The 27,340-nt window shown below is 38.8% G+C and overlaps 2 protein-coding genes across 11 annotated transcripts in view; one reads left to right on the top strand and one right to left on the bottom strand.

The window, feature by feature from the left end:
- The window catches only part of myripa (myosin VIIA and Rab interacting protein a), a 30,912-nt gene extending 14,500 nt beyond the window's left edge, over positions 1-16,412 (top strand). Inside the window, exons 5-17 of one of the 6 annotated variants that reach the window (XM_051403562.1) lie at positions 3,063-3,143; positions 4,006-4,103; positions 5,022-5,102; positions 5,344-5,487; positions 6,804-6,942; positions 7,907-8,466; positions 9,240-11,279; positions 11,634-11,690; positions 12,149-12,328; positions 12,928-13,089; positions 13,287-13,379; positions 13,515-13,575; positions 15,707-16,412. In XM_051403562.1, coding sequence (XP_051259522.1) covers positions 3,063-3,143; positions 4,006-4,103; positions 5,022-5,102; positions 5,344-5,487; positions 6,804-6,942; positions 7,907-8,466; positions 9,240-11,279; positions 11,634-11,690; positions 12,149-12,328; positions 12,928-13,089; positions 13,287-13,379; positions 13,515-13,575; positions 15,707-15,720 — 3,710 coding nt within the window. In that variant the 3' untranslated portion in view covers positions 15,721-16,412. Of the gene's footprint in view, positions 1-3,062; positions 3,144-4,005; positions 4,104-5,021; positions 5,103-5,343; positions 5,488-6,803; positions 6,943-7,906; positions 8,467-9,239; positions 11,280-11,633; positions 11,691-12,148; positions 12,329-12,927; positions 13,090-13,286; positions 13,386-13,514; positions 13,576-15,703 lie in introns of all 6 variants that reach the window. The other 5 variants (XM_051403552.1, XM_051403543.1, XM_051403570.1 and 2 more) reach the window with 5 other exon arrangements.
- Positions 15,930-27,190, bottom strand: plxdc2a (plexin domain containing 2a). Of its 5 annotated transcripts, none has more exons than XM_051403592.1 (14): positions 26,832-27,190; positions 24,034-24,263; positions 23,213-23,383; positions 22,918-22,987; positions 22,237-22,359; positions 22,024-22,142; positions 21,849-21,948; positions 21,626-21,721; positions 21,249-21,330; positions 19,842-19,902; positions 19,521-19,740; positions 18,272-18,307; positions 17,865-18,022; positions 15,930-17,180 (listed from the first exon to the last, which is right to left on the bottom strand). In XM_051403592.1, exons 1-14 carry the CDS (start codon positions 26,950-26,952, stop codon positions 16,965-16,967), a joined length of 1,803 nt encoding a protein of 600 aa, XP_051259552.1. In that variant the 5' UTR covers positions 26,953-27,190; the 3' UTR covers positions 15,930-16,964. The 5 variants fall into 5 exon arrangements, with proteins under 5 accessions (XP_051259552.1, XP_051259562.1, XP_051259572.1 ...); XM_051403602.1 differs by having other exon boundaries at positions 17,865-18,019; XM_051403612.1 differs by having other exon boundaries at positions 21,249-21,327.
- Positions 27,191-27,340: the final 150 nt, after the last annotated feature.

The raw sequence follows: 27,340 nt of genomic DNA, 5'->3' as shown, positions 1-27,340 counted from the left end.
CCTGAAGCAAACCGAGCTGTATCGTCTATTTTACTCTAAATTGAGCAATAATTCACAAAATGAACATCATGCTGTTTTGAAGAAGACTTTAAACTAAAATAGCGATTGAGAACATAAACTCATCAAGAATCTTTAGTGAGCTAGAGTGAGAAGTCAGGCCATTTCTCCATAACACTCAATACTATTGGGCTCCTTTTCTTGCATCCAATGGAGCTGCCCCCTGCAGGTCAAAAGATAAAATGCATGTTTAAGAATAGCAAATTAGTTTGAAGATAAATTATGACTTTAAAATATTCCTCTTATATTCTCTTAATCAAATTAAAGAACTTTTTTTTTAAATTCAAAAGTAACTCTAGCCCTGCTGTCAACTACGGAAAACGGTCTCATATCTCTTATCATGTCTACTGTTATTTTCCAACCTTTTTCATTTTCTGTCTGAAGCTAAAAAGCTGCTGCACATCAGATTTTAAACAGCACACAGCATCCTCAATTTGATCCTCAATTTCAAAGGCTTTGCCTGCGGCTGCCACGTCTTTGCTCCTTCTTTTAGCAACTTATATGAGTGACATAACGATAGCTCAGCTTGTTTCTCTGATAACTTCAGATCCAGACGTCTGATGACTAAAATAATTAAAAACAACCACAACACTTAAGCATGCACTAATGTGATATGGCGCAGGTTACCCGGGGAACTCACCTTTACCTGAATAAAATGAGTTTGATCATTGTTGGAAACACAACTCAACAAAATATACAACATAGGTCTAGTGTTTATAGACATTTTAATGCAGAAATATTACATATAATAGCTTTAATGTGACACCTGTAGCACAAATACAGGCAGGGTTATAGGAGCTTTGCTGCAGCCAGCGATGCTGAAAATGTATTTGTATTACTATACAGTGCTTTGAATAAGACTGTTCACCCAGCAGCATATGCTCCGGCATGTTTCTCTAGTCGGGGACAGAGTAGAGGAGTGCGTCTCCAGGCCATTAGTTCAGAGTCTCTGGTCTGATTGAACAGACAAGGGATTTTCAGAGAATTATGAGTGTTTTGTGGAGGCGAGGTCGCTGGCTGCGGATGATGCAGAGCTGTGACCCCTGTGGGAGGACGACTGATGTGGGCTGACCACCATCAGGCCACCGTTCAGCGTCTCAGTGCAGTTTACATAGCTCGGTTTTCATTTTCAACTCACATACACACACTGTATCATACATCTTAATTTGTTTATGACTGACCCGCACTGTAAATTCAGCAGTGTTTATTCAGCTGCCAAATCCGATCTGCATCGTCTGACTCATGGAAAGCCCTGCTAATGCTTACTTTGCATAAGAACAATGCGAGCTGCATGAATAGCATCAGAAAATAATAGAGCTGACATTTAGGAACTAATAGCTGTGGGTATAAGGCATCATCTTGTGTGAGATTTGTGCAGCAGTGAGACATTCTGACTCAAGACACTGCCATAGCCCAGCAACACATTGTCCTCTAAAGAATAAAGCAAAATAACAACTGAGGAGCAAGAGAATGCTTACAGACGTTAACATACGTGATGCTGATTTTGCAGTATAGAAGTGCAGACATTGAGAGCAACATAAAAGCAAAGAATCTCTATGTCTAAAGAATTTCTATAAAATCCAGACCAGGCGTCCAATTGAGACCTGCGTTCATTTTTATATTATATATTATATTATAGTTCTGCAGGTATTTGGTAATAAACTCAAGTATCGGACAAATATAAAATTCAGAGCATCTCCAAAGTTATTACAAATCCTCCTGAGGGACATTAATCTGTGCACTGCATTTCAGGGCAATCCCTCCAGCAGCTGTTTGAACACTCAAAATGACGAATGTGAACCTCAAGGTGGCGCTCTTGTCTGCAGTGCCATCAAGTGATTGTTGTTGTAGACCAACTGAGTGAGTTTTATATTGAAGTAGAGTGTATAAGTACGGTACATTACAACGTCTGCTCTGCCATGTTGTCATACACTTGTAAGGTTTTTTAAAACGTGTTCAACACTGAAAGAATAATTTTTAGAGTTGCTTCTCCTCTGATTTCCAGTTTTCTTGAGGATCTTTGGTTTGAATTTAATTGTTATACTTTATCAAGAATGATAAACATGTATGATCATAGCTTCTACTTGAGTTAATCTGCATTTATGATACACACATTTCTATGTATAAACATATTATAGTTACATACATATACTCATGTATGCTGTCAGCTCACCTTCCTGGGAGTCTCATGGTGCGTTCAGGGGTTACTGTGACCTTTTAGCTGCTGTGGTAGAGGCAACTGTGTTGGTCATGAGTCTTTTTCATGTCCGTGTGCTGGGGCCAAATGTGTCCTGACTCATTAGATGTTACAACACAGATGTCTGCACTCACGCGCACACATCTACCGGGGGTCACAAAAACACAATCCATGCTCCAGCCTCTAAAATACATAGAAGATCCTCATGTCTTCTTTAATTACAGGATATCTTCCATCAGTGAACTTGTGCTTGTCCATAGGGTTTTTAGCAAAAAAGGTTCATATCACTTAGTTTAAGTCCCCTCTGTGCCCTTTAAAATGATTGGAAGTGACCTTGTGTACTCTACCGTACCTCCGAACCAGCGCCTCCCGCACACAGATCAGGTCGCCTGGTAATACCACACGCGAAGCCGCTCTAATGCACTTATATAACCACAAATGGCTGCATTGTTGCATGAATATTTACTCGACGTGAAAAGAGCTCAGGGCTCAGAGTTGGAAGGGGAAACTATCTACAGTATGACTGAGCTCTCTGCTGCTTCGTCAAGTTCAAGCCATGAATTTAAAATCTCAAAACCTTCTAATCAAAAGGGATCCGGTCCAGTTGTGCAACTAACCTTGTTCACACTAAAAGATGACAACTGTTCTTAATTCTGCTTATAAATAATTATATTTTATTGTTTTGGGTTGAATTTTTTGGAATAATTACCTTTTTCTATTGACAGGACGAATGAGGTTAATTCTGTGTGAATCTACTGTATCTGTTTGATGTATACGTCAACATCTGTCAACATCTGTGTGTGTGCAGAGGGCAGCGCCTACGAGGAGAGTATCTGCAATGAGGGCAGCGTCTGTGGGAGCGACTCAGCCTTCTACAGACAAACTGAAGGTGCATATATTTTATCATAATGTTACCGATCCTCGTTTACAGTGGACTCATTTTGTAATCGTATTTCTGTGTCAACACCAGTTCTCTAACACTGTAGATACTAAGACATATTTTCGGTTGACATAGGTTCATGTAACATTTCAAATAAACTATGCACTTAATAGCAGAAGAAACAATATAAATGCTACAAGCCTCAAGTTTATCCTGATAAAGGGCTTTAATAATAATAATAATAATAATAATAATACTTTTTGAACAATGAACCTGTAACCCTTTAGGGCCCCTGGGGCAGTTGTTCTATTTACCCGGTTGGTTATTCAGCCTTGTAATACCATCTCCATAAGAAAGTCAATGCAGCTGACCCTCTGAGGCCACATTATCCAGTTAGAGGTTATTTTGGGGTCAGTGTAATCCTCTCATGAATCCATAAACTCATTTGTTCCCAGCTGCCCTGAATCTATTGCTTTACAAGAGCAGCTGAGAGACGAACATTGAAAATGATTCTTGGTGTTATTTTTTCGGTCTCTCTCTCTCTCTCTCTCTCTCTCTCTCTCTCTCTCTCTCTCTCTCTCTCTCTCTCTCTCTCTCTCTCTCAGTTCACTGCACTAACAGGATAACTGACTGCAAACATGAATGAAAAGCCGCAGCAGCCGGATGTTTGCGTCTGTCTGTAGCGTCTTAGTAACGATAACGAGGCAGCGAAAACAGATTAGTAGCACAGGGCTTGAAAACGGAATTAAACTGAAAATGATGCAGTTACTAATTGGAAAGAGTGAAATTTGTTTTTTGTCTGATTTCAATTTTACTTGAAGGAGAGTTCAGGTAATAACAAAACAAGTGATTTTTTTTTCTTTGTGTTCAGAGCACAGCATGGCAGAGACACTCACTGTGGCCTTGCGGGTGGCAGAGGAGGCCATAGATGAGGCCATTTCCAAGGCTGAGTTTGACACCGCCAATGAGGTTATTTATGTTGTTCACATCTTATAAATAGTCCGTCATTATGTCGTTTATTGGTTTGTAATTTAAGTCTTCTATTCAGTCCTTTCATCAAGTTCCTCTGTAATCTGACGTATAGGCTCTTTCTCTTTGAGTTAGTTTGACTCAGATTATGGAAAACCATCAGGATTATTCTGCAGTCCAAATGACAGTTTAATACTACAATATACTACAAATCATAAATAATACTTTTACTTCACAATTTAAGATTACGCGTCATAACAAACTGTCTGTTTCTGGGAGCTGGTAAAATAACAAAGAATTAAAATGTATGAATGTATATTTCCCTTTAATCCCTGTATTTTATACTCTACACATTGTAAAGTACTTGAAGCTTTTGTTTATAAATCTGAAACCCTTCGTTCACAAGATTGATCACTATTAATTTAATCTCCTTAAGATACTTTATTCACTAACATTCAAGTGTTCAACGGGCTCCATGTCCTGACGGTACATACAGTCAAATTAGTAAAGCAATTTAAATCGGAAGAGCAAAACAACTCTGCTTCAAGAAAATATAAACTGCATCTGAAGCCTTTCTCTTAGTGTTCTAAAATATTATAATAATATAATAGCTTTAAATTGACTATGTATGTTTTCCAAGGTGGCTGAAGAAGCTTAATGCACGTCTTCTATTGGGCGCTCACAACACAACATTTCTTAAATATTCTAAATATTTATAACACCAGAATCTTTCTAAAATACTACAGCTAGAAACTGTATGTTAGTAAAGATTTATTACTTACTAATCGGTGGAAGGATCCTTTTTGAATGGAGTAAAGAAATACACGTATGTTTAGAGGCGTAATCCGCTTATAGTGTGTATTGGTGTGTGCATAGTGCTGAAAAGCTTTCTTATTTGTGTGTTTGTTTGTTTACTAGGAGAAGCAGAATGAGGCGCACTATCTGCGGGAGCACAGAGGAGAGCTTATTGAGGAACTGGCCAAAACTATTGTGCAGAAAGTAAGAAAAAATAAATAAGATGTTGCTGTCTGAGCTGCAAACTCTCACTTTGTACAGTAACAGATGTGTTGTAGTGTGTGATTAGGCTGATTTACTGTGTGGGGAAAAACAGTGTAATACTCCACAGCTGTTTTGCAACAGGGTGATGTGTTCAAATTTATAACACCAGCACATCTTAAACCAAAGCCATGAATTTTCTGTATGCAATATGCATTACTAATCATGTCTCTGTCTCTCTTAGATTATTAGTAGGAAGAAGACTTTGACTGAGATGAAGGCAGAATATGACCGTGATTGGCCTCTTGAACAGAACACTGACCTTCATCATCATCAGTCCGCCTCTGATCAAGCCTCTAGATCCCTTAAACACCAACCAAACCTCTGGGTAAAAAAATAAACACTTACAAAATCACGATCTTTACATGTGAAAATAGTAAATGTACAGGGGCTGTGCATTTACTCGAGTACTGTACTAATACTTATTATTACAGATTAAAGCAGTAGTTCCTAACCTTGGAAAAGTGTCTATGCAGAAAAATGTCCCCTCTAAACTTCTCAGATGGTTTAATTTAAATAATTATTAGAGACCCAAACAGGTAAAATGATACAATATTTCTCTCACATCCCCTTAAATTTATCTTGTGACCCTTTAGAGGGCCCAACACCGAGGTTTAAAACCACTGGACTAAACTAACAAACTGTATATATGGTTTACAAAACTAGCTCCACCAGCTACAACAGTGAAATGCCGCTTACATGTAAATACATCAGTATTAATAATCTAATAACATCCTGTATAAACCTATATATCAGTAACTGGGACTACTGAACGAGTATTTTTAGATTCTGCCGACACTTTTATACTTGTACTTAAATAGGATTTTAAATTGAGGAGCTGTGCTATTGGTAAAGGTTGTCAAAACTACAGAATCAGTTAATACCACATTTAAAACTATACGTTATTATTATTCAATAGTATTAAAAGTACAGAAGCTTTAAAACAAAGTTTTTTTTGGCCTTTTATTGGCTTTATTGGATAGAGACAGCTGTAGATTGACAGGAAAGGTGGGTAGAGAGAGAGGGGATGACACGCAGCAAAGGGCCGCAGGTTGGATTCGAACCCGGGCCGCTGCAGCAACTCCGTATATGGGTCTCCAGTTCTACTGACTGAGTTAACCGCCAAAAAAAAAAAAAAAAGCCCAAGGCTGCAGAGATGAAACAACGGGGAAGAAAATAGATTGAATAATAATAATAATGATAATAATATCAATAATAATAATAATAATAATGTTAATTATTATTGACATTATTACAAATGTGTTGCTATGTTTTCAGTTACTTTTTCTGTACCAAAACTGTGTGCAGGTTGTTAATTTTATAAAATTGTCTTTTTGTGGTATCAAAAGATGTCTTGAGTGTTGTTGTTTTAATAGTTTTATTGTATAAAAGTTTAAAGGTCTGTTATGGTGACAATCTTAGTATTGGTACTTTTGCATTCCTGAGAAGGAAGAATAATGTTGTGTTTATCTGACTGCACTACTCTCATCTGTATGGTGACATAGGCTGACCTCTGCTGGTAAAATGGCTCTACTGACTTTGATCTTATTGCTGACATCCAGGGTGCCTACAGAGTAACTGTGACACAACACAAATGTATTTTTCCACTTTCCAGTGATTTGTTTGTCATATGTCTCTTCTCAGAGGTCACACTCTGCATTCTCACTGTTGGACAATGACACTCGAGGTCTGATACAAGACTCGTCTCTACAGGCCTTAAAGAAGGAAGGAGGTGCGTCCGCTATGTCAACCTGGAAGAGTGTAGACCGGCTGGAAAACGCTGGTAAGATCTTCTTAAACACTGTAACAGGAACTGGTTACTTTAATATTTGATTTACTACCGGAAGCAAATTCAGTTTTTGCTTAGAAATTTAATGAATTTTTTAATGATTTTAAATATAACATTTTTGAGTTGGTTGTCAAAGTAGCTGCTGATACATCAAGAAATTAGTAAATTAGTCCCTCCAGGAAGTTGTGATCGCAACAATTAATGCAAATTTAACCAATCCCTGTGAATTCAGCAGAACCTTGCAATATTGTCCAATCAGTGTAACTTTTCTACAAATTTTACCATTTGTAGTTTCCTGTAAGTTGAACTGATCATAGCAGTCCCCTGTGCACAATGTTGAGCCATACGTCACCAAACTACTAATGATTTTATTCTCACTGGGACAAGCTGCCTTTGATTTTTAATGAATTATAAAAAAAAACAACTGTTTCTGCAATTTTTTCCACAATTTCATTACAAAACGCTGACATTTTTTTAGAAAAGCTGCAGTGAAATCATATAAACAAATAAAATAGAGGTTAGGAGGTCAAATATAAGCCTTTCTATTATGAGTGAGTTATAATTAATATAATAATCAATGTCAGCTAATACCTGCCTCCACTATGTTTGTTTTTGTTTGTTTATGTTGCTGCATGCTTGACTGTACTTTGTGTGGTATGCTTGTTTGGCATGATACGTGTGTGTGTGTGTGTGTGTGTGTGTGTGTGTGTGTGTGTGTGTGTGTGTGTGTGTGTGTGTGTGTGTGTGTGTGTGTGTGTGTGTGTGTGTGTGTGTGTGTGTGTGTGTGTGTGTGTGTGTGTGTGTGTGTGTGTGTGTGTGTGTGTGTGTGTGTGTCTCTGTGTGTGTGTGTGTGTGTGTGTGTGTGTGTGTGTCTCTCTCTGTGTGTGTGTGTGTGTGTGTGTGTGTGTGTGTGTGTGTGTGTGTGTCTGTCTCTGTGTGTGCGTGCTTGCGTACGGAGGTGTGTCCTCAGTGCTGAAGAGCCCCGACGGGAACTGGATCGCCCTACAGAGCGCCCAGCTGTCACGTCCCAGCCTGTTGACCAAAAGGAAGAGCCTGGTCTTCAGTGCCTTGGAGAAGGAGTCCGAAGTGGTGTCTGCCTACGAAGGCATGGGCTCTGACAACGAAACCAGACCCGAGGCCGACACCTCCTGGAGTGCCGCCCTCCAGCAGTTCCACAAGAAGATGAATGATTCTAACTTCAACCCGCAGGACTCTGACGACAGGACCCCGACCCCGCCGATGGACCGCCGAGGCAGCGAGGACTATCTGTTTGCAGACTATGAGGGGAACTGGAAGCCTAATAAACCTCTGCTGGCCCTCTTCAGGAAGAAGGTGCCCGCGGAGATCCGGCGACCTTCATCAGCCCCAAGGACAAGCATCATTGACATGAACTTTAACGTAGATGGAGCTGGCGAGGAAGAGGAGGAGAACAAGGTGGTTGCAGAGCCGGAAGTGGAAAAAGTCAAAAGATCGCGGAAGAAAAGGAAGAGTAAAAAAGAGTCTTCTTCTTCTGTGATGGTAAGAAATAAATCACATTAGACTACAAACTGATGAGATATAATGAGAATGAATTATTATCTTAATTATTCACAGCAGACACTAACAAAATAATGATATAGCCAAGATGGTTTTATATAACCATGTGAAACTGCCAATTCTGGAACAATAACATGTTAAATTTCTTGTAAATCTTTGTAGTGTTCATAATAAAAGCAGTAGAGTTGTTAAATAATATGTGTAGGATATAAAAATGTAATATAAATATGTGAATGCAGAACTGCACTTGCAGGAAAGTGTATCAAAATATGAAACTAATTCCTTTAGAACTGAAACTATTTATGATTATTAACTATTTTGATAATTGAATGATCGTTGCAGTTGTTTAATCAAGCAAAAATAGCAAATATTCTCTTGTTTGACCTTCTCAAATGTGTCAGTGTGCTGCTTTTCTGTGTTTTTTAATGATTTTAAATATAACATTTTGAGTTGGTTAGGCCAAATGAGGCATCTGAGTTTATTTTGTTGCTTTTTTGTTTGTTTTTTGGAATTTTTTTGACCAAAGGATAAAAATGTAATCAACAGATTAATCAAATATGAAAAGAATCATTAGATGCCACCCAAAATTGCTTATGAACTAATTATAGAAATTCCTGCACTCTTGCCTTCCCTCGTTTGGTATTAATGGAGTGGACCAAATACTCGGATACATTTCCATTATAAGCTGCCCAAAATGCTGAATCTACAGTGATTATGAACATATATTTTTATTTTCTATTATTTCTTACATTCAGGATTACAGTAAAAAAGACAACCCCTCTGATGCTGTGACCCCTGACACTTTGACCTCTGAAACCCCGTCCCTTGAACCTTTTGACCTTGAGAGTGATGTCACCGGACACAGAGCCAATCAGACGGACCGGGAGCTTACGTTAAAACTACAACTAGCAGGCCGAGTTACTGACTGCTCTACTGGAGAAGAAGAAGTCGATGGAGCGAGGGATGCTGGTAGTGATGGACAGACGGAGGAAAAGAGACACGGAAGCGAGGACAGACATGAAGACGACGAGAGGCTGTGGAGCATGGAGATCGACTTGGATGAAGGAAGAACGGAGGAGGAGAAAGAAGAAGAAGATGATGAAGAAGAGATGAAAGACAGATTATACATGCTTGTCGCACAGTCCAGACTCACATACTTCTCCTCCACCGATGATGAGTTAGACAAAGTGGGTCAGAGTGAGGAAGAATGGGAGGCAGGTAACGGTGAAGATGAAGAGGAGGAGGAGGAGGAGGAAACGACGGACAGACTTGCTTCTAAACTCTGTCAGCTGGAAAGAGAAGTGAGAGCGAACCAGTTCTCCTCCACAGAGGATGAGCTGGACAGAGTTGGCGTCATGGATGAGGAGAATCACACAGGAGAGGAGGAGGAGGAGGAGGAGGATGGGAAGAATGAGGAGCTGGCGGTGAAAGTGTGCAGATTAGCTAGCCAAGTCAACGCCACCCAATTCTCCTCCACGGAGGATGAGTTGGACAGAGCAGGTCGAGGTGAAGAGCGGGAGGAGCCGACAGACGGAGAGACACTGTGGAAACTGCAGGCAGAAAAAGCCGTCCACGCTGCTCAACTGCGAGATTTGTCCAGTCTAGTCAGCTCTTCTCCGTTTTCTTCCGCTGAGGATGAGCTGGATAGAGTTGGAGAGAATAAGGTAGTAGGTGAAGGGAGCTGTATGTGGGAGGAGGCAGTGGGAAAGAATAAGGAGAGGAGAGAATCGTTTGGACATTTGGATGAGAAAATGTTTGATTTAAAGGATGAAAATGAGAAAAGAAAAGAGAGCAGCGATAAAAATGAAACGACAGAGAGCATTTGGGATATTCTGACTAAAGATGTCCAACAAGGCAAGACGGAGGGAAAGAAAGATTGCACGGAGGAGAGAGTAACAGAGGAGACTGAGGATGAAAGGATGGCGAAGGGGGATGTATGTGGAGAAAAAGTAGATTTGAAAGAGGCTGAAAAAGCAAAAGAGACAGAAAAAGAAGAGATGGAAGCAGAGAGAACGGAGGAGATAATAACCTTAGATGAGACAAAAGTCCAACAAGAGAATCCGCCAGAGGCGAACTGGCCAGACAAACAGGAGGGAGAACTGAGACAGGAAGAGGAAAAGATCAGTGAGAGTCAGGAGGAATGGGAGACAGCAGCAGAAAGCGATGAGGAAGATGAAGAATTTGACAGAATAATCAGCAGCATGTTGTTGATGACTTTGGAGGACATGCAGGGAGAGACATTAAAGGATGAAGCCGCAGAGAATGGGAGAACCGATGGAGAGCCAGAGGAAGAAGAGACAAATGTAACAATAAGGGGAGAAAGCAGATTCGCGGACAACGTCACGCAAAGCACAGAGGAGACAGGAAGTGCAGAAGAGTCTCAAAGTCGAGGCGACAACGTGATGCCAGAGTCGGATGGAGAATATGTAACTGAGCAAATTGGAGGAGATATCTCCAGGAAAAAGGAGAGTGGAGACGCTACAGGCGGAAATGAAAATGGGCAGCAGGAAAAGGATACAGATGCACAAGAAAATAGAAATTTTGCAAAAGAAAATCCTCTACTTATGGCAATTGAAGAGACATTTGATGCCAAACTGACATATAAACAAATAGTAGTGGATGACGATGAAGAAGAGGACAGAGAAGAAGTCTCGACTGAGTGGCAAATGATGGCAGAAAGTAAAGAAACGGATGAAAGACTTGAGGAAACCAAAGAAGAAAATGCAGCCGACGTGGAGCAGAGCAGCACCTCGTCCCTTCAGGAGGGTTTACTGTCAGCAGAGGAGATTCAAATCGTAAGCATTGTAGCTTCTAACTTGTTTTTTAATCTCACTCTGGACAGTGATGCATACGTGCAACATTACATAACAGTCAGTCACTTACAACCACATGTCACGGTCTTCATCAGGAGAAACCTGGTCAGTGGGTGTCGTGTTGAGATTAGACTTCATTAGACTTCATTTGAAAATTACCCATCATCCCATAGCTGCCACATGTGGCCACAGCAGAAGTAACATAGGCTCACTTTTGATCTGAGTAACTCTGCTTATTAACTTTTCTTTGCAATGTAACTAACTACGTAACAACTGACAATCAGCTTGATGCCGATTTTCTTCTGCCTGTGTGTTTTCTTCTCCTGTGTGCTGTAGGGTAGTGACATGGAGCTTTACAAAACAGTACAGTTTATATCAACTCTGCTGGAGAAGGTGAGAACTGGTCTTGCTTTAGGAAGGCAGCGAGGTGATGATTGCTCACTTTTTCTTTTACTTTTTTCCCCTCATTGCTTTCATGTTTTTCATGCATGCAACTCATTTCAATATGTTGTTGTTCATGTATTTTCCACTTATTAATGTATCACGTGTTAGCCAATCACTTTTACTCTACCAAAAAGTGTGAATATAACTTTCTTCTTTCCTTTTTGTTTTTAACTTTTCAATAATGTGTCTGCTTGAGTTTAATTTAAAGCAGTAAAGTATTTTAGATTTTTCCCTTTAATTTAATAACCTGAGTTTGACTGAAGAGCATTAGTGTCCCAAAAACCCTTCAGTGTACAAAGTTTAAGGCTAGTAATTACATAAAAAGGTCTAATTAGACTTTATTATTATACTGCAAAACATCAGGTATAACAAAGACATCACTCAGCCTTCCTGTCTGTGTGTTGCAGAGGTACTCGGCGGTGTCTCTGCGCAGCATCACCACTGAAGTCCTGAAGGTGCTGAACGCCACTGAGGACCTGCTGCAGGGAGTGGAGGGAGGAGACGACCCCCAACTCTGCACCTCCTCACTGCCCCCCAACACCGACCCCAAGAAACTGGATCAACAGTTCTCCAGACTGGAGGAGAACGTAAGTTCAGCTTTATTTCAGTTTCCATTTTATTTACTGCACATTGCACTGTTTGATAAAACTGTGACACTTGTGTGCAGTAATAATATACTGCAGACCAGCTCAATCTTAAGCTTACAACGTCTGCATTACTGTCTGTAAGGAGCAAAGATGATAGATTGACACAATGAGTGCAGTTAAAGATCCCCTCCAGACATGTATTAGAAATAATTTCCTTTTGTACTCTAATCCTCTTCTAAAGATTACCATAAAATGCACTTATGCATAGGGTTTCATTTTATAATACAGTAATTGATTAACTAAGAGTGTTAAAGGGAACCTAATGCACATATTTCCAGGTTCATATTTAAATTTTGCAACTCCGTCCTCTGGGTCAAAAAGTCTGTTTAAGCTGCTTCTTTAATGTATGTAAGTTATGTATGTATAGTGATTCCAGTAGTAACCTGAAAGTGGACGCAGCAGGGTTTATTCACATATCAGAACTGGTTCTGAAAACTTGAAGGGTAAAACGAGAGTTATTTACATAATTGCAGTAATTGTTTTCTATTAAAAATACCACATTATGAAGTTGGTCTCGTGTTGAACTGGATACGCTGCAGGTGTACGTAGCAGCCGGTTCCGTGTACAGTCTGGAGGCGGAGCTGAATGACCTGGAGGAGTGTGCCAGGGGCATCTGCAGTGGCACTTCTGATATGGAGCTGTCCTTCCTGGAGGAGCAGGTTGCATCAGCAGCTGCCAAAGTTCAACAGTCTGAGCTACAGGTGAGTCGATGCTGCACATTTTATATTAAGTGTTTTGATGCTTTTTATTAGATATGAATACTTAGTTACTACTACTATGAGCTGTGTGATGAGTTCTGGTGTTTAAAAACATAGATTTGCCTTATGGAAAGATTAAGAAGTAAACTGTAACACCAGGCTCAATCAAACGTACTGTATTTGTGTTGTTTCTGTTCTAGATTTATGACATCTCAGCCAGAATTGCTGCTTTGAAGAGCGCAGGCCTCGATGTGGACCCTCAGTCACGCACCACTAAGACCAAGACCATTTCAGTTACGGTGCTGTACCTCTTAACGTTAATATACATCTTAACGTTAATATACATCTTAACATAGGAGTATTAACTACCACAACATTATTCTTGTATAACAAAAAAACCCCTATGTTTCACACACATCTTTCTGCAGCCTGTCACCCTCGACTCATCTAGACAGCTGAGAAGGCGATTACCTGCACCACCAGTCAAAGGTAAGAAACATACTTAGTTTAGTGTGTTTAATGTAATCAAAATGTGACTTTAGAAAGTTACTGAGCTGCATGATATGGTAAAAGTCCTATTGCCATATACAGCGGGTAAAATAAGTATTGAACATGTCACCATTTTTCTCAGTAAATATATTTCTAAAGGTGCTATTGTCATGAAATTTTCACAAGATGTTGGTAACAACCCATGCAATCCACACATGCAAAGAAACCAAAATAAATAATTTCAGAAATTAGTTATGTGTAGTAAAATGGAATGACACAGGGAAAAAGTACTGAACATGCTTACTGAAATTTATTTAATACTTCATACAAAAGCCTTTGTTGGTAATGACAGCTTCAAGACCATTCTTCTGCACAAACAGTCTTCAAATCTTGAACTTTCTGTGGGCCTCTTCTATGAACTCTGATCTTCAGTTCTTTCCATAGATTTTCTATTGGATTCAAGTCATGTGATTGGCTGCGCCATTCTAGCAGCTTTATTTTCTTTCTCTGAAACCAATTGAGAGTTTCCTTGGCTGTGTGTTTGGGATCATTGTCTTGCTGAAATGTCCACCCTCGTTTCATCTTCATCATTTTTTTTTATCAAGAATGTCTCGGTACATTTTTCTATTCATCCTTCCTTCAATTATATGAAGTTTGCCAGTGCCATATGCTGAAAAACAGCCCCACACCATGATGTTCCCACCTCCAAACTTCACTGTTGGTATGGTGTTTTTGGGGTAATGTGCAGTACCATTTGACCTCCAAACATGCTGTGTATTATAGCATCCAAAGAGTTGAATTTTGGTCTCATCTGACCAGACTATATTCTCCCAGTATTTCACAGGCTTGTCTAAATGTTGTGCAGCAAACTTTAAACACGCTTCAACATGCTTTTTCTTCAGCAATGGTGTCTTGCGCAGTGAGCTTGCATATAGGCCATGGCGGTTGAGTGCATTACTTATTGTTTCTTTGAAACAATTTAACTCTTCTGATAATTCTTTTCTCTCCTCTGTCAGAAATCTTGCGAGGAGCACTTAGTCGTGGCCGGTTTATGGTGAAATGACGTTCTTTCCACTTCCGGATTATGGCCCCATCAGTGCTCACTGGAACATTAAGAAGTTTAGAAATCCTTCTGTAACCAATGTCATCAGTATGTTTTGCAACAATAAGGTTGCGAAGGTCTTGAGAGAGCTCTTTGGTTTTACCCATCATGAGATGTTTCTTGTGTGACACCTTGGTGATGAGACACCTTATTATAGGCCATCAGTTGGGACTGAACCAGCTGATATTAATTTGCACTGACAAGAGACAGGATTGTTCTCTAATTACTGATAGATTTCAGCTGGTGTCTTGGCTTTCCATGCCTTTTTGCACCTCCCTTTCTTCATGTGTTCAATCCTTTTTCCCTGTGTCATTTCACATTAGTACACATAACTTAATTTATGGACATCTATGGTTTGATTTCTTTGCATGTGTGGATTGCATGGGTTGTTAACGACATCTGGTGAAAATTTCATGTCAATAGCATCTTTAGAAATATATTTATTGAGAATAATGGTGACGTGTTCAATACTTATTTTACCCGCTGTATGTTTTTTGAAACACTAACGTGTTTATTCTGGGGTCTGACTTGAAAAAGATCCCTGACTTACTACACACTCCTAACCTGCTTGGATTTATTATGTAGTATACACATTATTTCATCAGTTTTAATTTAATCTTTGGCGCTCCAAACCAAATAGTAAGTATGTTTAAAGAATTAAGTGAAATTACTGCCCCAAAATAATTTTAAAAATGCACTGATTTAGCATTTTCCTGCTATTTATGAAATATCCACCTATTTAAGGATCCAGTGTTTAACTTTTAGGAGGATCTATTGGCACAAATGAAATATCAAACACTGGCTGTAGATAGAGCTGTAGTTTCTCCTACACACACAGCCCGTTGTCATTGCTATGTCATCAAATACAGATGCCAGCAGTGTTCAGTTAGTTGCAATTTGGACTCTAAATCCTACACACTGGTCCTTTTAATGAGAAGTACTGTTTGACAAATTTACATTAAAAGTACCTCAGATCACTTCGTAATTGGATTATGAATATTCTATCCCTTTTTGTTTCTTTCTCAGAAGAAAACGAAACGTAGATCACGGACCTCGCAGGACCTCCAAGTGCCTTCACCGTCACTCTGCAGCCTACAGGCCAGTCTCAAGTGACCCATTCGACACCAGTTGCCTTAATGTCATTTTTAACTAAACATGCCTCAAATAATTCGTCAGACTAGTACTGTACGTATTTGGTGGAGTTGTGCTGTATGTCACTGACTGTTGAATCACGTGTCATCGTATCAAAATGTAGATTAAACTACTTTATTAGACTGATGATCAAACCCTCAGCTCACTAAATGTAAGAACAACAAAATGACTAACATTTGAGTTTAGAGAGTTTTTTTAGATTTCCAAAGCGTGAGAAAACTGGTTAAATTATACAGCATGTATACAAAACAATCCTAACATTTTAATTTTAACATCACTAGTCGTCTATTTTACTTGCTGACGAATAAAGCTCAACAAATAGTGTGACTGGAAAGACAGTAAAAATATCAGCTGTACAGCTACTGAAGAAAATAAAATGAATGCAGTTTACACTGTTTTACCATTCTATCAAATATACAGATTACACATACATGGGAACAATTCGTAGAAAAACGTTGCAAGACTACACCATGTCTAAAATAAATATAGATCTGTATTTTTCTGTGGATGTTTGTAATGTTGTAGTATACATATTTGTTTTCTGCCTTCATTAAGTTCAGAAAATAAAGGAAAAATTCTCAAAGTTTGCCGACGTTTTACTTCACTGTGAAAATATTGAGATAAACAACAGTGAAAACACTGTGCACCCTGTTTGCCCCTCAGATGAAGGTGGGTGTAATGGTGAGGAATTTAGTCTGTATTTTTGAGATGAGGAAATGACACCCGAATATGACATTCCTCCTTGTGAAGAAGGTGTGGGAACGACACATAACGGCTCTGGAAAATAACAGCCGTCTTTGAGAGAAATGGTCTCAAAACAAACATTCAGCAGCCGTCACACCTCACTCTTTGTGATGCTGCAGTAAACACGTTTTTATCTTTTTTCTGTCATGCAGTCAGTCCAATGGCTCACCGAGCTAATGCAAACATGAAGCCAAACTGTTATAAGATATTCTGTAGTTACAATTTCCTCACAGAGGTTTGATGTTTTCCTCTCTGAATGCTCGAATTCTTAAAAAATGAACTCAAGCAACAGCCGAATGGAAACAAAAAGTCTCAGCATTTCAAGGAAGGAATGCTTACTTGCACAGAGAACCAGCTCTGTCCCAAAGCCTTCTGGGATATGTAGTTTTGGTCAGGAGCTTTCTGAGACTAGGAAGCGCTCCCTCTGATCAGGAACTATGAATCCTTCTTTCTGTTCACTCTCTCTTCTGTCTGACATGACAAAAGACTGTTTGGGGTCGATGACCACCGCGCCATCTTTGTCCTGACCGGGAGCCTCCACCTCGGCATAAGAAGGGTGACCGGAGCCCCGCCGGAACTTCATGGTTGGCCAGCGGGTCGGCCGCCGCTGATGGGGGGGAAAAGAACGACAGAAATAATAATGAGAAAACCAAATGAAGACACTGCTGTTCCCAGCTTCCAAAAAGGCCAAATATTTCCATCTAAATCACACACAGTGTTAAAAAAAAAACATTGTATCCCAGTAGTTGTTGATATCTTGCTAGAAGATCAGTGGTTCCCAACCTGGGGTTTGCAAGGCCTTCTTGATTTTCAGGGATATAAGAAAACTTCAAAAATAGACACAGTAGGCCTATATCTCAGCATTTGGTTCACTTCTGTGAGAAAAAAGTAAAGTACATTTTCTAAAAGAACAATGGCTGACCTTCAGGGACAAAAAACACTTAATTTGACAGGTAAAAACCTTCTCAACCCATGTTCATTGTACAGTTTTGAGTATATTAAATATCCATAAACTATGTCACTTAGTCAGGGGGCGTCGGTACTAGATGATAGAAAATGGGTCCTTCAAGGAAAAAGGTTAGGAAGCACTGCTCTAGATTACATTGTTGGAAGGACCAACCTCTTATCTTTAGGCCCGACTGCTTGCCATTCATTTTCCAGTGAATTTATTTTGACCAATAGTACATGAGGAGATGAACAGAAACTAGGAAGAATTAAAAGTGCATGGTGCTCTTTCAGGGGATTTTCATTGGGTTAGTACAGAGGTACACAGCAGCTGGGTGTCACCAACCTCCATGAAGAAGATGCTGGCGCTGGAGGTCGGGTGGTTGTACATGTAGACAGACAGGAGGACAGCTGCTGCCATGATGACCGTCACCATGATGATGCCCGCCAGTAGACCAATCTGCAGCTGCTCGTGACTCTCCCCGGGGGTCTCCTTATTTTCTGCTGTACAGACGTGATGATGAGACTCTCAGTGATATTACAGACCAACTCCACAGACCCAGCGGGGGTCAAGAGGAGTAATAAGAATAGCACACACATGCAGATGTCTTCACTTGTTTGACATGTGCCATCAGAATAATAACAATGCTGTAATCACATACAAATCTTGAATATAGTGACTTTAACGATTTGGTTTCACACTAAAGTTTCAGGTAAATATGTGAGTTAACAAAAATAAATAAATTGACTTACGTGGTTCATTGATGTGCAAAGACATCTTCGTGTCATCTAGACAAAAAACGAGGACATTACATATTATTTTAGATGATATGACAAACTATTAGTAGTTGTAAGGCAGTGGTTAGAAACGTTTTCCTTAAGGGACCCCTTTCTTCTAAGGAGTAAACCAACGACCTCTGATACAGTTTATGGCTATTTCAGATTTTATTCAATGCATAATTATAATAATAATAATAATAATAATAATAATAATAATAATAATTAACAACAACAGTACAGACCAAATGATAAACTATACCATTAACACACAGTGAACTCAAAAATGCAGGACATCTCTGTAAAACGAGATCATTTCCTATGCATATTGTATTAGAGACGTTTTCCTGATAGGAACTTTTTATACAATTCTCTGGCTGTATTATGTATTTTAATAGTTTTTATAATATATATTTATAAAACATACATACATATAATAGGCTTATTTTTGGGGGAAATTGTTCTATTAGCTCTTTGGTTGTTTTAACTGCGTACTTTTCTGATGCAGGACGAGGCTGTTTAGCAGAGAGTGAAGGCTCTGTGAATATAGCTTGTGTTCGGGTTTTCAAAGTTTATATCTTAAATACAAAAAATCGTTACTTTGGTAGTTTTTAAAGTGGATCCTTTTAATTCAGTTTTTAATAAAATACTTGAGTGTACTTGACCTCATTAAATCTTTTTAGTTCCCCACAGGCATCACAAATTGGAACAAAAAAAAATGTTGTCATTAACTTTGGGACTTTTTTAAAATACCTGTACGTTTAGCAAAATAACGCATCAGTAAAATAACAGTGATTTTGTTTGAGTAGGACATTTCAGCTCACAAACAATAGCCACCACAGCCAAAGATAACAGCCGTATATTCTGACCCAACTAGAGTGATACACATACATTTAGTCATCCTTCAGCAGCTGAGGACACTATGCAGTATTTAACATGGCGCTGTATACACTCAGCTATGAGCTAACAGAGGGCTGGGAAATAGCTGACCACTTGACCCTCTCACTGTCAGGCTTGACACAACACACTGGGTGTGGATACCATGCAACAAGTCTTAATTCGTAGGATGGTAATGAGACCTGCCCCGCCTTGAGCAATGTAAATGAGATAAAATGTTAAAGACTCAAATTAAAATAATAAAAGAACCATAACTCTAAATACTGCAGTTTTAAACTAATTCACATTTGGTTTACTACAGATGATATGAAAGCATTTGTCAGCTTACCTTCTGCAGGTTTGCTGGTAGGAGGCTGTGGAGTGGATGTTCTTCTGCTCGTGCTGCTGTGTATTGAGGGTTTGGTGACAGTGGACGTCTTGCTGAGGGAGGTGGAGGTCATGCTGGAGGTCTTCTGCTGCACTGTGGTCGTAACAGGAGTGGTTGTGTGTGTGAGGTGAGATGTGGCGTTTGTGACGTCCGTCTTTCGGAAACACAAGGGATCTCTTCTCTGGACAAAAACAAACATCAGTAAACTCTTGTACAGACAGATGGAAGCTCTAACTCAGTTAAACTTTATGTAGTTTACTTAAATGCAAAAATAACGACAACCTCCTCCGGGCAGCCGAGGTCAACCCAGTCCTGCCGGTTACGATCAAAGCCACTGGAGCACCTGAGAAAAGTAGTAAATGTTATTCATGTATGGAGAGTATAGTGGAGCTGTAATTACAGGTTTATCTTCACAAACATACTTAATACTGTAGACGAGTCTAAATCAAGTGTTGGATTTTTGCACACAACCAAATATTGTTATTTCTTAGCTAACAGCTGATGATTTGTTGATCGGGCATTGTTTAAATATGATATAGTGATCAGAATCAAGGCGTGGGGATTCATGTATAATATACTCACTTACATTTAAAAGTCCAGTGTGTAACATTTAGTAGGATCTATTAGCAGCAATGGAATATAATACTCATAGGTATGTTTTTGTTACCTTAGAATGAGCCGTGTTGAACCGCCATGTTTCTACAGCAGCCCAGAATGGAAAAACTAAATGGTTGCAATGTGCAACTGCAACACTAGATGCAACTAAATCCTACACACTGGTCCTTTAATTCTCCCCTACAACAGGGCAGCATGTAGTAAAGCAAAAGGAAAAGAACAAAGCCTTTGTAAATTAATTTAGTCTTAAAGGATACGTTGATATTTTTTCCAAGTCACATGGCACACACTGAAGATTATTGGTCTTGTGATTGTTCCTCCTGTACAATTATACATAGTCATCAATCTATGGAAAAATGCATTCAATGAAGCTAACACGAGGCTTCTAAGCTGGCCGTAACATAAGATATCCACTTAATTTGACCCAGGTAGACCACTGACTGTCAGCTGGCTGTAGATTTTGTTCCCCCATAACCTACATGGAAATAACTTCTCAGTCTCTATGTGGTCAGTATGAACAAGAGGAACACTTACAGCAACCAATAACTTTAAACTCTTTCAATACTAATATGGGGATTTGAGTATTATTTTTAAACAGACTCAAAAGACTGTGAATCTATTTTTTAATGTGCAAACCATTTACTGAAAAATTCATTAATGTTATTTTATATTCCATACCATTTTCCCATCATTGGTTGCCAAATTGTTGTCTTATTTAAAATAAAATACTATAATTGTTGAAAACACTGTGCAATAGCAATCAAAATTTAAATCATATGAGCAGACATCAACACATACACAGTATTTGTGGAATAAAGACTCACTTACAGGAGGAACAACAGCAAGTTGATACATTTAAATAGCTATAACTTAGTGGTCATAATATTCCCAAACAGGATTCAGGTATTTTTCATATAAAGTCTGCAAATCGACTAAGACTGTTTCTATTTTAAAGACAGACCTGGGTTCAGATACAATTTAAACATTCCTAAAATGTTCTATTATTTAAAATAAATGTGATGAAATGTGCCGTCGGTGGTACATTATGTGCTCTCCGAGTGCTTTCCAGTTTACCTTTGTAGCCGACTGCACCAGCTACAGTTAAAGCCAATCTGAGAAGTGACACATGGTCCACAGCTGGAGAACTGGAGACATGCTGAGAATAAAGAAAACAGTGAATAGTGAGGAGGAAGAGGCGGCTTTGACCTTTGTAAATTAAACCTGAATACATTTTTACCGGCCATCTGCAGCTGATACTGTATTATCATCACAATGTATTTTTTTTATTTTTTTTTTTACAATTTCACAGGCTAACAAAAGTATAAAATATAAAATAAATGTTCAGATTAGGTTGATCCAAATATACAGAATGGATGAGAATTTGTGTGTAAACTGTGTGTTTATATTAGCATTAGATGATCTTTAATATACTTTAAATATGAATAACTTACTAGGGAGAGGTAACATCTCCACAGCTGTAGAATTGGAGATTTTGGACTTGAGCATGTCGACTTTGTGATACTCATAAATGGTTCTCCTCCGAACATCTGGAGCATGTCAGAAAGGATACAATGTTGTTAATTATTAGTGAGCTCCGATGTTTCGATTAATATGTTGAATTAGTAATTCAAGAAGTTTTAAATATATATTTTATAGACCAAATGTGTCACTCACTCGGGATCTGCTCGATCTCGTGAAGCACCACAAAAGCATCTGACAGACCAACTTTGACAGGATGATTCTCAGTGCTGATGTCGTTGATGTCTACAGGAATCTATTTAAATACAAACTATATAGTTAAACAAATGTCACATTAACAGAAGAACACGAAGAAGAGAAGAAATGTCACCTCTTTGTATACAAATACGATGCGTCCGTCACTGTGCAGAACAGCCTGGAAGGTGAAAGTTCCCAGACTGATGTTGTCCTGCAGGTGAATCTGGTTCCACTGAACCACCAGTGCTGTGCCTGTGGTAGACATACATAAGCACACGCATACATTTAGAATAAATAATCTACAGCAGACGCACAAACAATAAAGGTTTCTAGTTGTTTCTCTCACCGTTATCAAAGTAAAACACAGTCGAGTTATTCGACAGACTCGGGTCAAAATTCGCCATCAGGGGGGCGATGTACTGAGTGGCTGTGAGCATCCGGTGGATTATATCTCCAGTGTAAATGAAACCTGTGAGAGGAAACATGCAGAGGTTGCCATCAGTCATTTGCATGCAACTGAAGGAGACGTATACAATATTGATTTCAACTGTGGAAACAAACTAGTTCACTCTGTAATTTTGAATCGTTTTCTCAGGTATGTTTGCAGGCTAATCTAGTTATTCAATGTATACTGTTTGAATTTAAGAATTTTGCTCATGCAGAGATAGAGTTGAAGAGAGGTTGTATGGAAGCATACCGACACTGATCATAAAATATAAAATATAATAAAATATTATAGCATATTATTGTAGCATAATATTATCAAAGCAAATCTGTGATGCAGGTCTCTTAAATAGTATCTTAAAAGCACACACACTATTGTAATATACGTATGAAATGTGTGGCTGTGAGAAAAGTAAACAAAACTAATAAAACTTCACTTTAAATTCATAATATAGCTCTATACTGTATATACCTGTAGCTCAAATTAAGACATCTCTAACTGATTTTAATAGAGATTAAGCTTCATGAATGAGCTCACAACTAGATAGAAAACATTATGTGTGCAGGTAAAGACGTCTAAGACCTCCAGTTGCCACGGTGATTTCTTTCAGGATATGACCGTAGAAAGGGAAGTCGAAGGAAAGGTTCACTCTCTGAAAACAAAGAAAGGGAAACAAGTGCAATATCAACTGTATGTTAAAGATGGTCTGTCATATAAACTGAAGACACATTATGTAAAATAGCTTATAAGTAGCATTACTGGAACTCAGTGAGTTAACACAGTTTTTGTTCTAATCTGAATAACTTGGAAATGTTTTTTTTCATTCAGGAAAATCAAAGTAAACACTGATTGTTCCATTCATTCACACATTTCATACCTCAGCTTGTCTGTGGGTGCTGGACAGGAAGCCACTGACCTTCCACTCATCCTCTTCCATCTCATCGACGTTCACCCACAGCTCTTTACTGGCTGCGTCTCCAGGGCCGTAGATTTTAGATGTATAGTAGGCGTGATCAATGTCCTGTCCATAAATGTAGGGATTGAAATGCTTTAAAAAAAACACACATTTAATCGATATTATGGACAGAAAATGTGAAGTGGAATTATGGGAACAATAAAAAAAGTGTACATTCGTGCCAGTAAGGCTTTCAAGTTTTAGATATTTTTAAAGTATTAAAAGTAAAACAGGCAATGCTCATCAAGTAAACTCAAAGCCAAACTCAGTTTTGTTGCTATCTTCCATAATATTACATCTTCTGGAAAATGTTTCAATCTGCCTTTTTTTCTCTCATCTAGGAGACTCAGTTTTTGCTGTTAATTCGTAACATTCACACTCTCTTATTATTTAATTACAACAATCATCCCAGTTTTAATCTGTTTGCCTGTACCATCATGTTGGATGAGAGATTTTTTTTTAGCTCTGTCTCATTTTCTAAAACATCAAAACGCAAAATAAATGTCTGGTCGTTGTGAAAGTTCAACTATATTATATTACTAACTATATTATATTGGGAATATTATAGCAGAAAGCTTCAAGAATCTCTCTATGAAATGTAATCAAACACATTCTTTCTTTCTGTGTTTGTTACATTTGTTACCTAAATGTCCCAAACTACCACCCTATTTACGAGTTAACATCCTTGCAATGTCTATCGTTCCTTCATCTGTACATCCTCTCTCTGCTGTAAATAACTCTACCACAATCTGCGTAGAGTTGTCGTGTCCCTCCTCCATCAACAGGTCTGGATCTGACTCCTCTGGTTGGTGCTGGTCTCTGTAGTGGCCCCTCTTATCTGCAGCCCAGCCAGGGGCCCCAGACCTGGTCCTGGGTGCCAACCTCTCTCTCTCCCTGGGCTCGTTGTTCCCTCCAACTACGTCCAACCTTCCCTCAGGAGGAGACAGCTCCTGTGTGTCAGTGCGGTAGACTCCTGAGGATTAAAAGAGAGGGAGAAAAGTTATTGTTGTTTTGATACCAATATTAATTTAATGAGTCTTTAAGAACGATTATTATCAGTAAAATCAATCATCTGGGATCTGAGCTTCTGGTGGTTACAGCATAAACACAAAAAGCCTTCACGCATCTAACCAGCATTTCCACAAAGTTGTCCAACAACACACTGATCCGAAATAAATCAAGAAAACTGAATTATATTGTCACATTAAAACCCTTAAGAGAAAACAAAACAACTCAAAAACCCAAAAACAACATATTCAGCCTTCCCTCCACAATATAAGTTCTCACATCACTTCACATAATTTTTTAAATATGAAAAACAAGGAATGTTTATAATCAGATGACCATTTCAGTAATTTATCAAGTAACGATACTAAACTAAACTTTTTCCGTTCCGGCTTCTCAAATATGAGAACTTGTATTAAATCATTGGAGATAAATATCTTAAACAAAAAGACAAAACAAGCTCACTGAAGACTCGAAATGTGTTTTGAATCATATCTGACTCCTTGGTCCGTCTTTACAAACTCATATAACCTTTTTCAAACTAGGGATGTCAATAACGATTATTTTTTATAATAAATCATTCTGCCAATTATTTTCTCAATTGATGGATTGTTTGGTCTATAAAACATCTTCAGATTCCTTGTTTTGTCCAACCAGCCGTTCAAAATCAATCTATAACAAAAATGCTGATTCTCCCACAATGAATCGATTACATTTTATTTTAATCAACTATTTAATTCATCATTGCAGCTCTAATTCAAACCAAACAAACTTCAACTTAAAATCTTCCAGTTCAACCAAATATGTGAGGCTAAATTCTGGGGATTTCACTCAGAAAACACAGCATAACTCTTCAGTGAAGAAGTGAACCTGGTACACACATTATAAATATCATACAGACAGTGTGGAACAATAAGATTATTTTAACAACCTTAAAGCTGCTTACGGTTAAATAAATATGTAAGACTGTATGTTAAAGGGAACTCAGCGTGGAAAACGCTCCTCGAACATCTCAAACTTGCATCTTCCTCTCACATGCAACAGGACATAAACAATTCCCCCAGCGTGGGCCATGTGGCAAACATGTGCGGTCGCCCCCGTCATTCTGTCCTTTCCAGTGACAACAGTGCGTCTTAACTTTTCTCTTCACAGCAGAGGGTGAAAGCATGCTTCACATTCTTCACACCAGCAGGTCCAGGACCAGGCATGCAGCGGTGGGTGTTGTGTCTATATTTCTGTCACATGGTGGCCCTGTAGCAGCCTCATAACCCCCCCCCACCTGTGTGTTAGTGTGATGTGCTGATGCTATATAATGTGTCGCAGCCAGTGCAGGTTTCATTGTCAGTGCTGGGTATACACAGGGATATGGAGCTTTGGATATACCCCTCTCATGTGCATCATTCAGTAGCTGAAGTAGCTGAATTGTGTGATCCTAGGATGGCGAAGGCTGGAGGGAGTAATGAATGTTCAAAATGCATTATTATGTAGTTGTCTCACCTGTTTGTGGGCCAGTATTGACGCTAAATCTGCACCTCTTCTGTGGCTAATGTTAAATTCATAATGATCAATGCTCCCTAGAGTCAAGCAGCATTAAGTAACAATGTGCAAATATACAACTGGCCCATTTTAGGTGAACTAAATATGCAAGACTGGTTTTAAATGTCCCTGTTTGTTACACAGGGCGCATATCGTTTGCTGGATGGGCCCCTTAAAAAGAAATTGGGACATAAATTAAGTGTATAGCCACCTCTCTCCAAGCATCATTACACCACTGATTGTTAGGAAGAGGGAGCAGTTTTATTGGAACTGTAGTGACTGCTTCTATACTGTAAAAGTCAGCTTTATCATAAAGTTAAATACAGCTCAACACTTACAGTTGCAGCATCGTCCACCGTTTCCTTTTCACTTAAAATAAACCAAATGACGGCTGCTTCAGTAACACACCTGAGTCTGATTACACCTTAAATGTCTGTCAGCGACCTTTACACAGTAAGGACTCCCCCACCTGGTGGTCCGAAGGTGGAAACACACATAAACACAGGTACATACATATCTTAAATGTATTATTTATTTACGCCGATATTTGAGGTAAAAATAGAAATTTAGAAGAAAGAAAAGAACAAAATACACTTAATAATGTTACACATATATTTTGTTTTTTGTATATTAAAGAACACATTTTCTGTAATTGCCATATTCAATTAAAAAGTATTAGTAGTGGCATTAAACAAACCTTATATCTTTTAAACCAGTGATTCATATGTATGAAATGTGATGATAATTAAAAGAAACTGAAACATCCACGAACATATGACGCAGTAACTAAACACAGGAGTTTATGTTAATGTTAGGTCGGCTGTATTATATAACATTAAATAACTTCAGCAGTTAAATGATGAAATAAAAACATTGGGTGAAAATAATATTTTTCTCCTACAATGTACAATATCAATACTTAACATTTAACTTTAACCTAACTTAGACATAAAATGCGCTCCGTTATTTGCGGATTAAGATCTTTTTTTTTATGACTTACCATAAACTGATTTCAGCTTCATGAAGGTGAGTTGAAACTGGAAAACAACGACCAGTCCTGTGATGAGATTAAGTGTCTTTATCAGGCTCATCGACATCCTTCCTCTCAGTTCGTGGCGCATCTTCAGAGACTGAAACTCGTGAATTGGCGCAATGTGAGTTTTGCGCCTGTGAGAAAACCAACAACTCACTGTTGGTTCTTGTCAAGTTAAAAAGTTTTAACCATTTCTGTGGACTTTACTAACGCGTACACTCATGTTGGTTGTTCGTTGTTCAACTTTCAGTCCGCAGATCATCTGTGCGTCAGCGCAGTGTCTCTCCGGACTGAGCCGCTGCTGGTGATCCTGTACCCGTGGAAACGCTGCCTTCAAGTGCTGTCGTAACTGTCAGCATGATGAGCCCAAATGCAGTGGTGGAGGAGGTATTCAGATCCTCTACTCAAGTAAAAGTACTAATATCACACTGTGGTAAATACTTTGTTACATGTCCTGCCTTGAAAATGGTACTTGA

Source organism: Dicentrarchus labrax, unplaced genomic scaffold (genome assembly GCF_905237075.1).
Source record: "Dicentrarchus labrax unplaced genomic scaffold, dlabrax2021, whole genome shotgun sequence".
NCBI classification, from domain to species: domain Eukaryota; kingdom Metazoa; phylum Chordata; class Actinopteri; family Moronidae; genus Dicentrarchus; species Dicentrarchus labrax.
Note: the sequence above shows the minus strand (reverse complement) of the source record. Positions and strands in the feature narration are given on the sequence as shown.

Coding starts and splice junctions, on each gene's coding strand:
- plxdc2a (XM_051403592.1), bottom strand. CDS start 26,952: ATGCGCCACGAACTGAGAGGAAGGATGTCGATGAGCCTGATAAAGACA. Junction 22,988..23,212: donor GCACCCACAGACAAGCTGAG/GTATGAAATGTG, acceptor CTTTGTTTTCAG/AGAGTGAACCTTTCCTTCGA. Junction 22,360..22,917: donor AATCACCGTGGCAACTGGAG/GTCTTAGACGTC, acceptor TTCCTCTCACAG/GTTTCATTTACACTGGAGAT.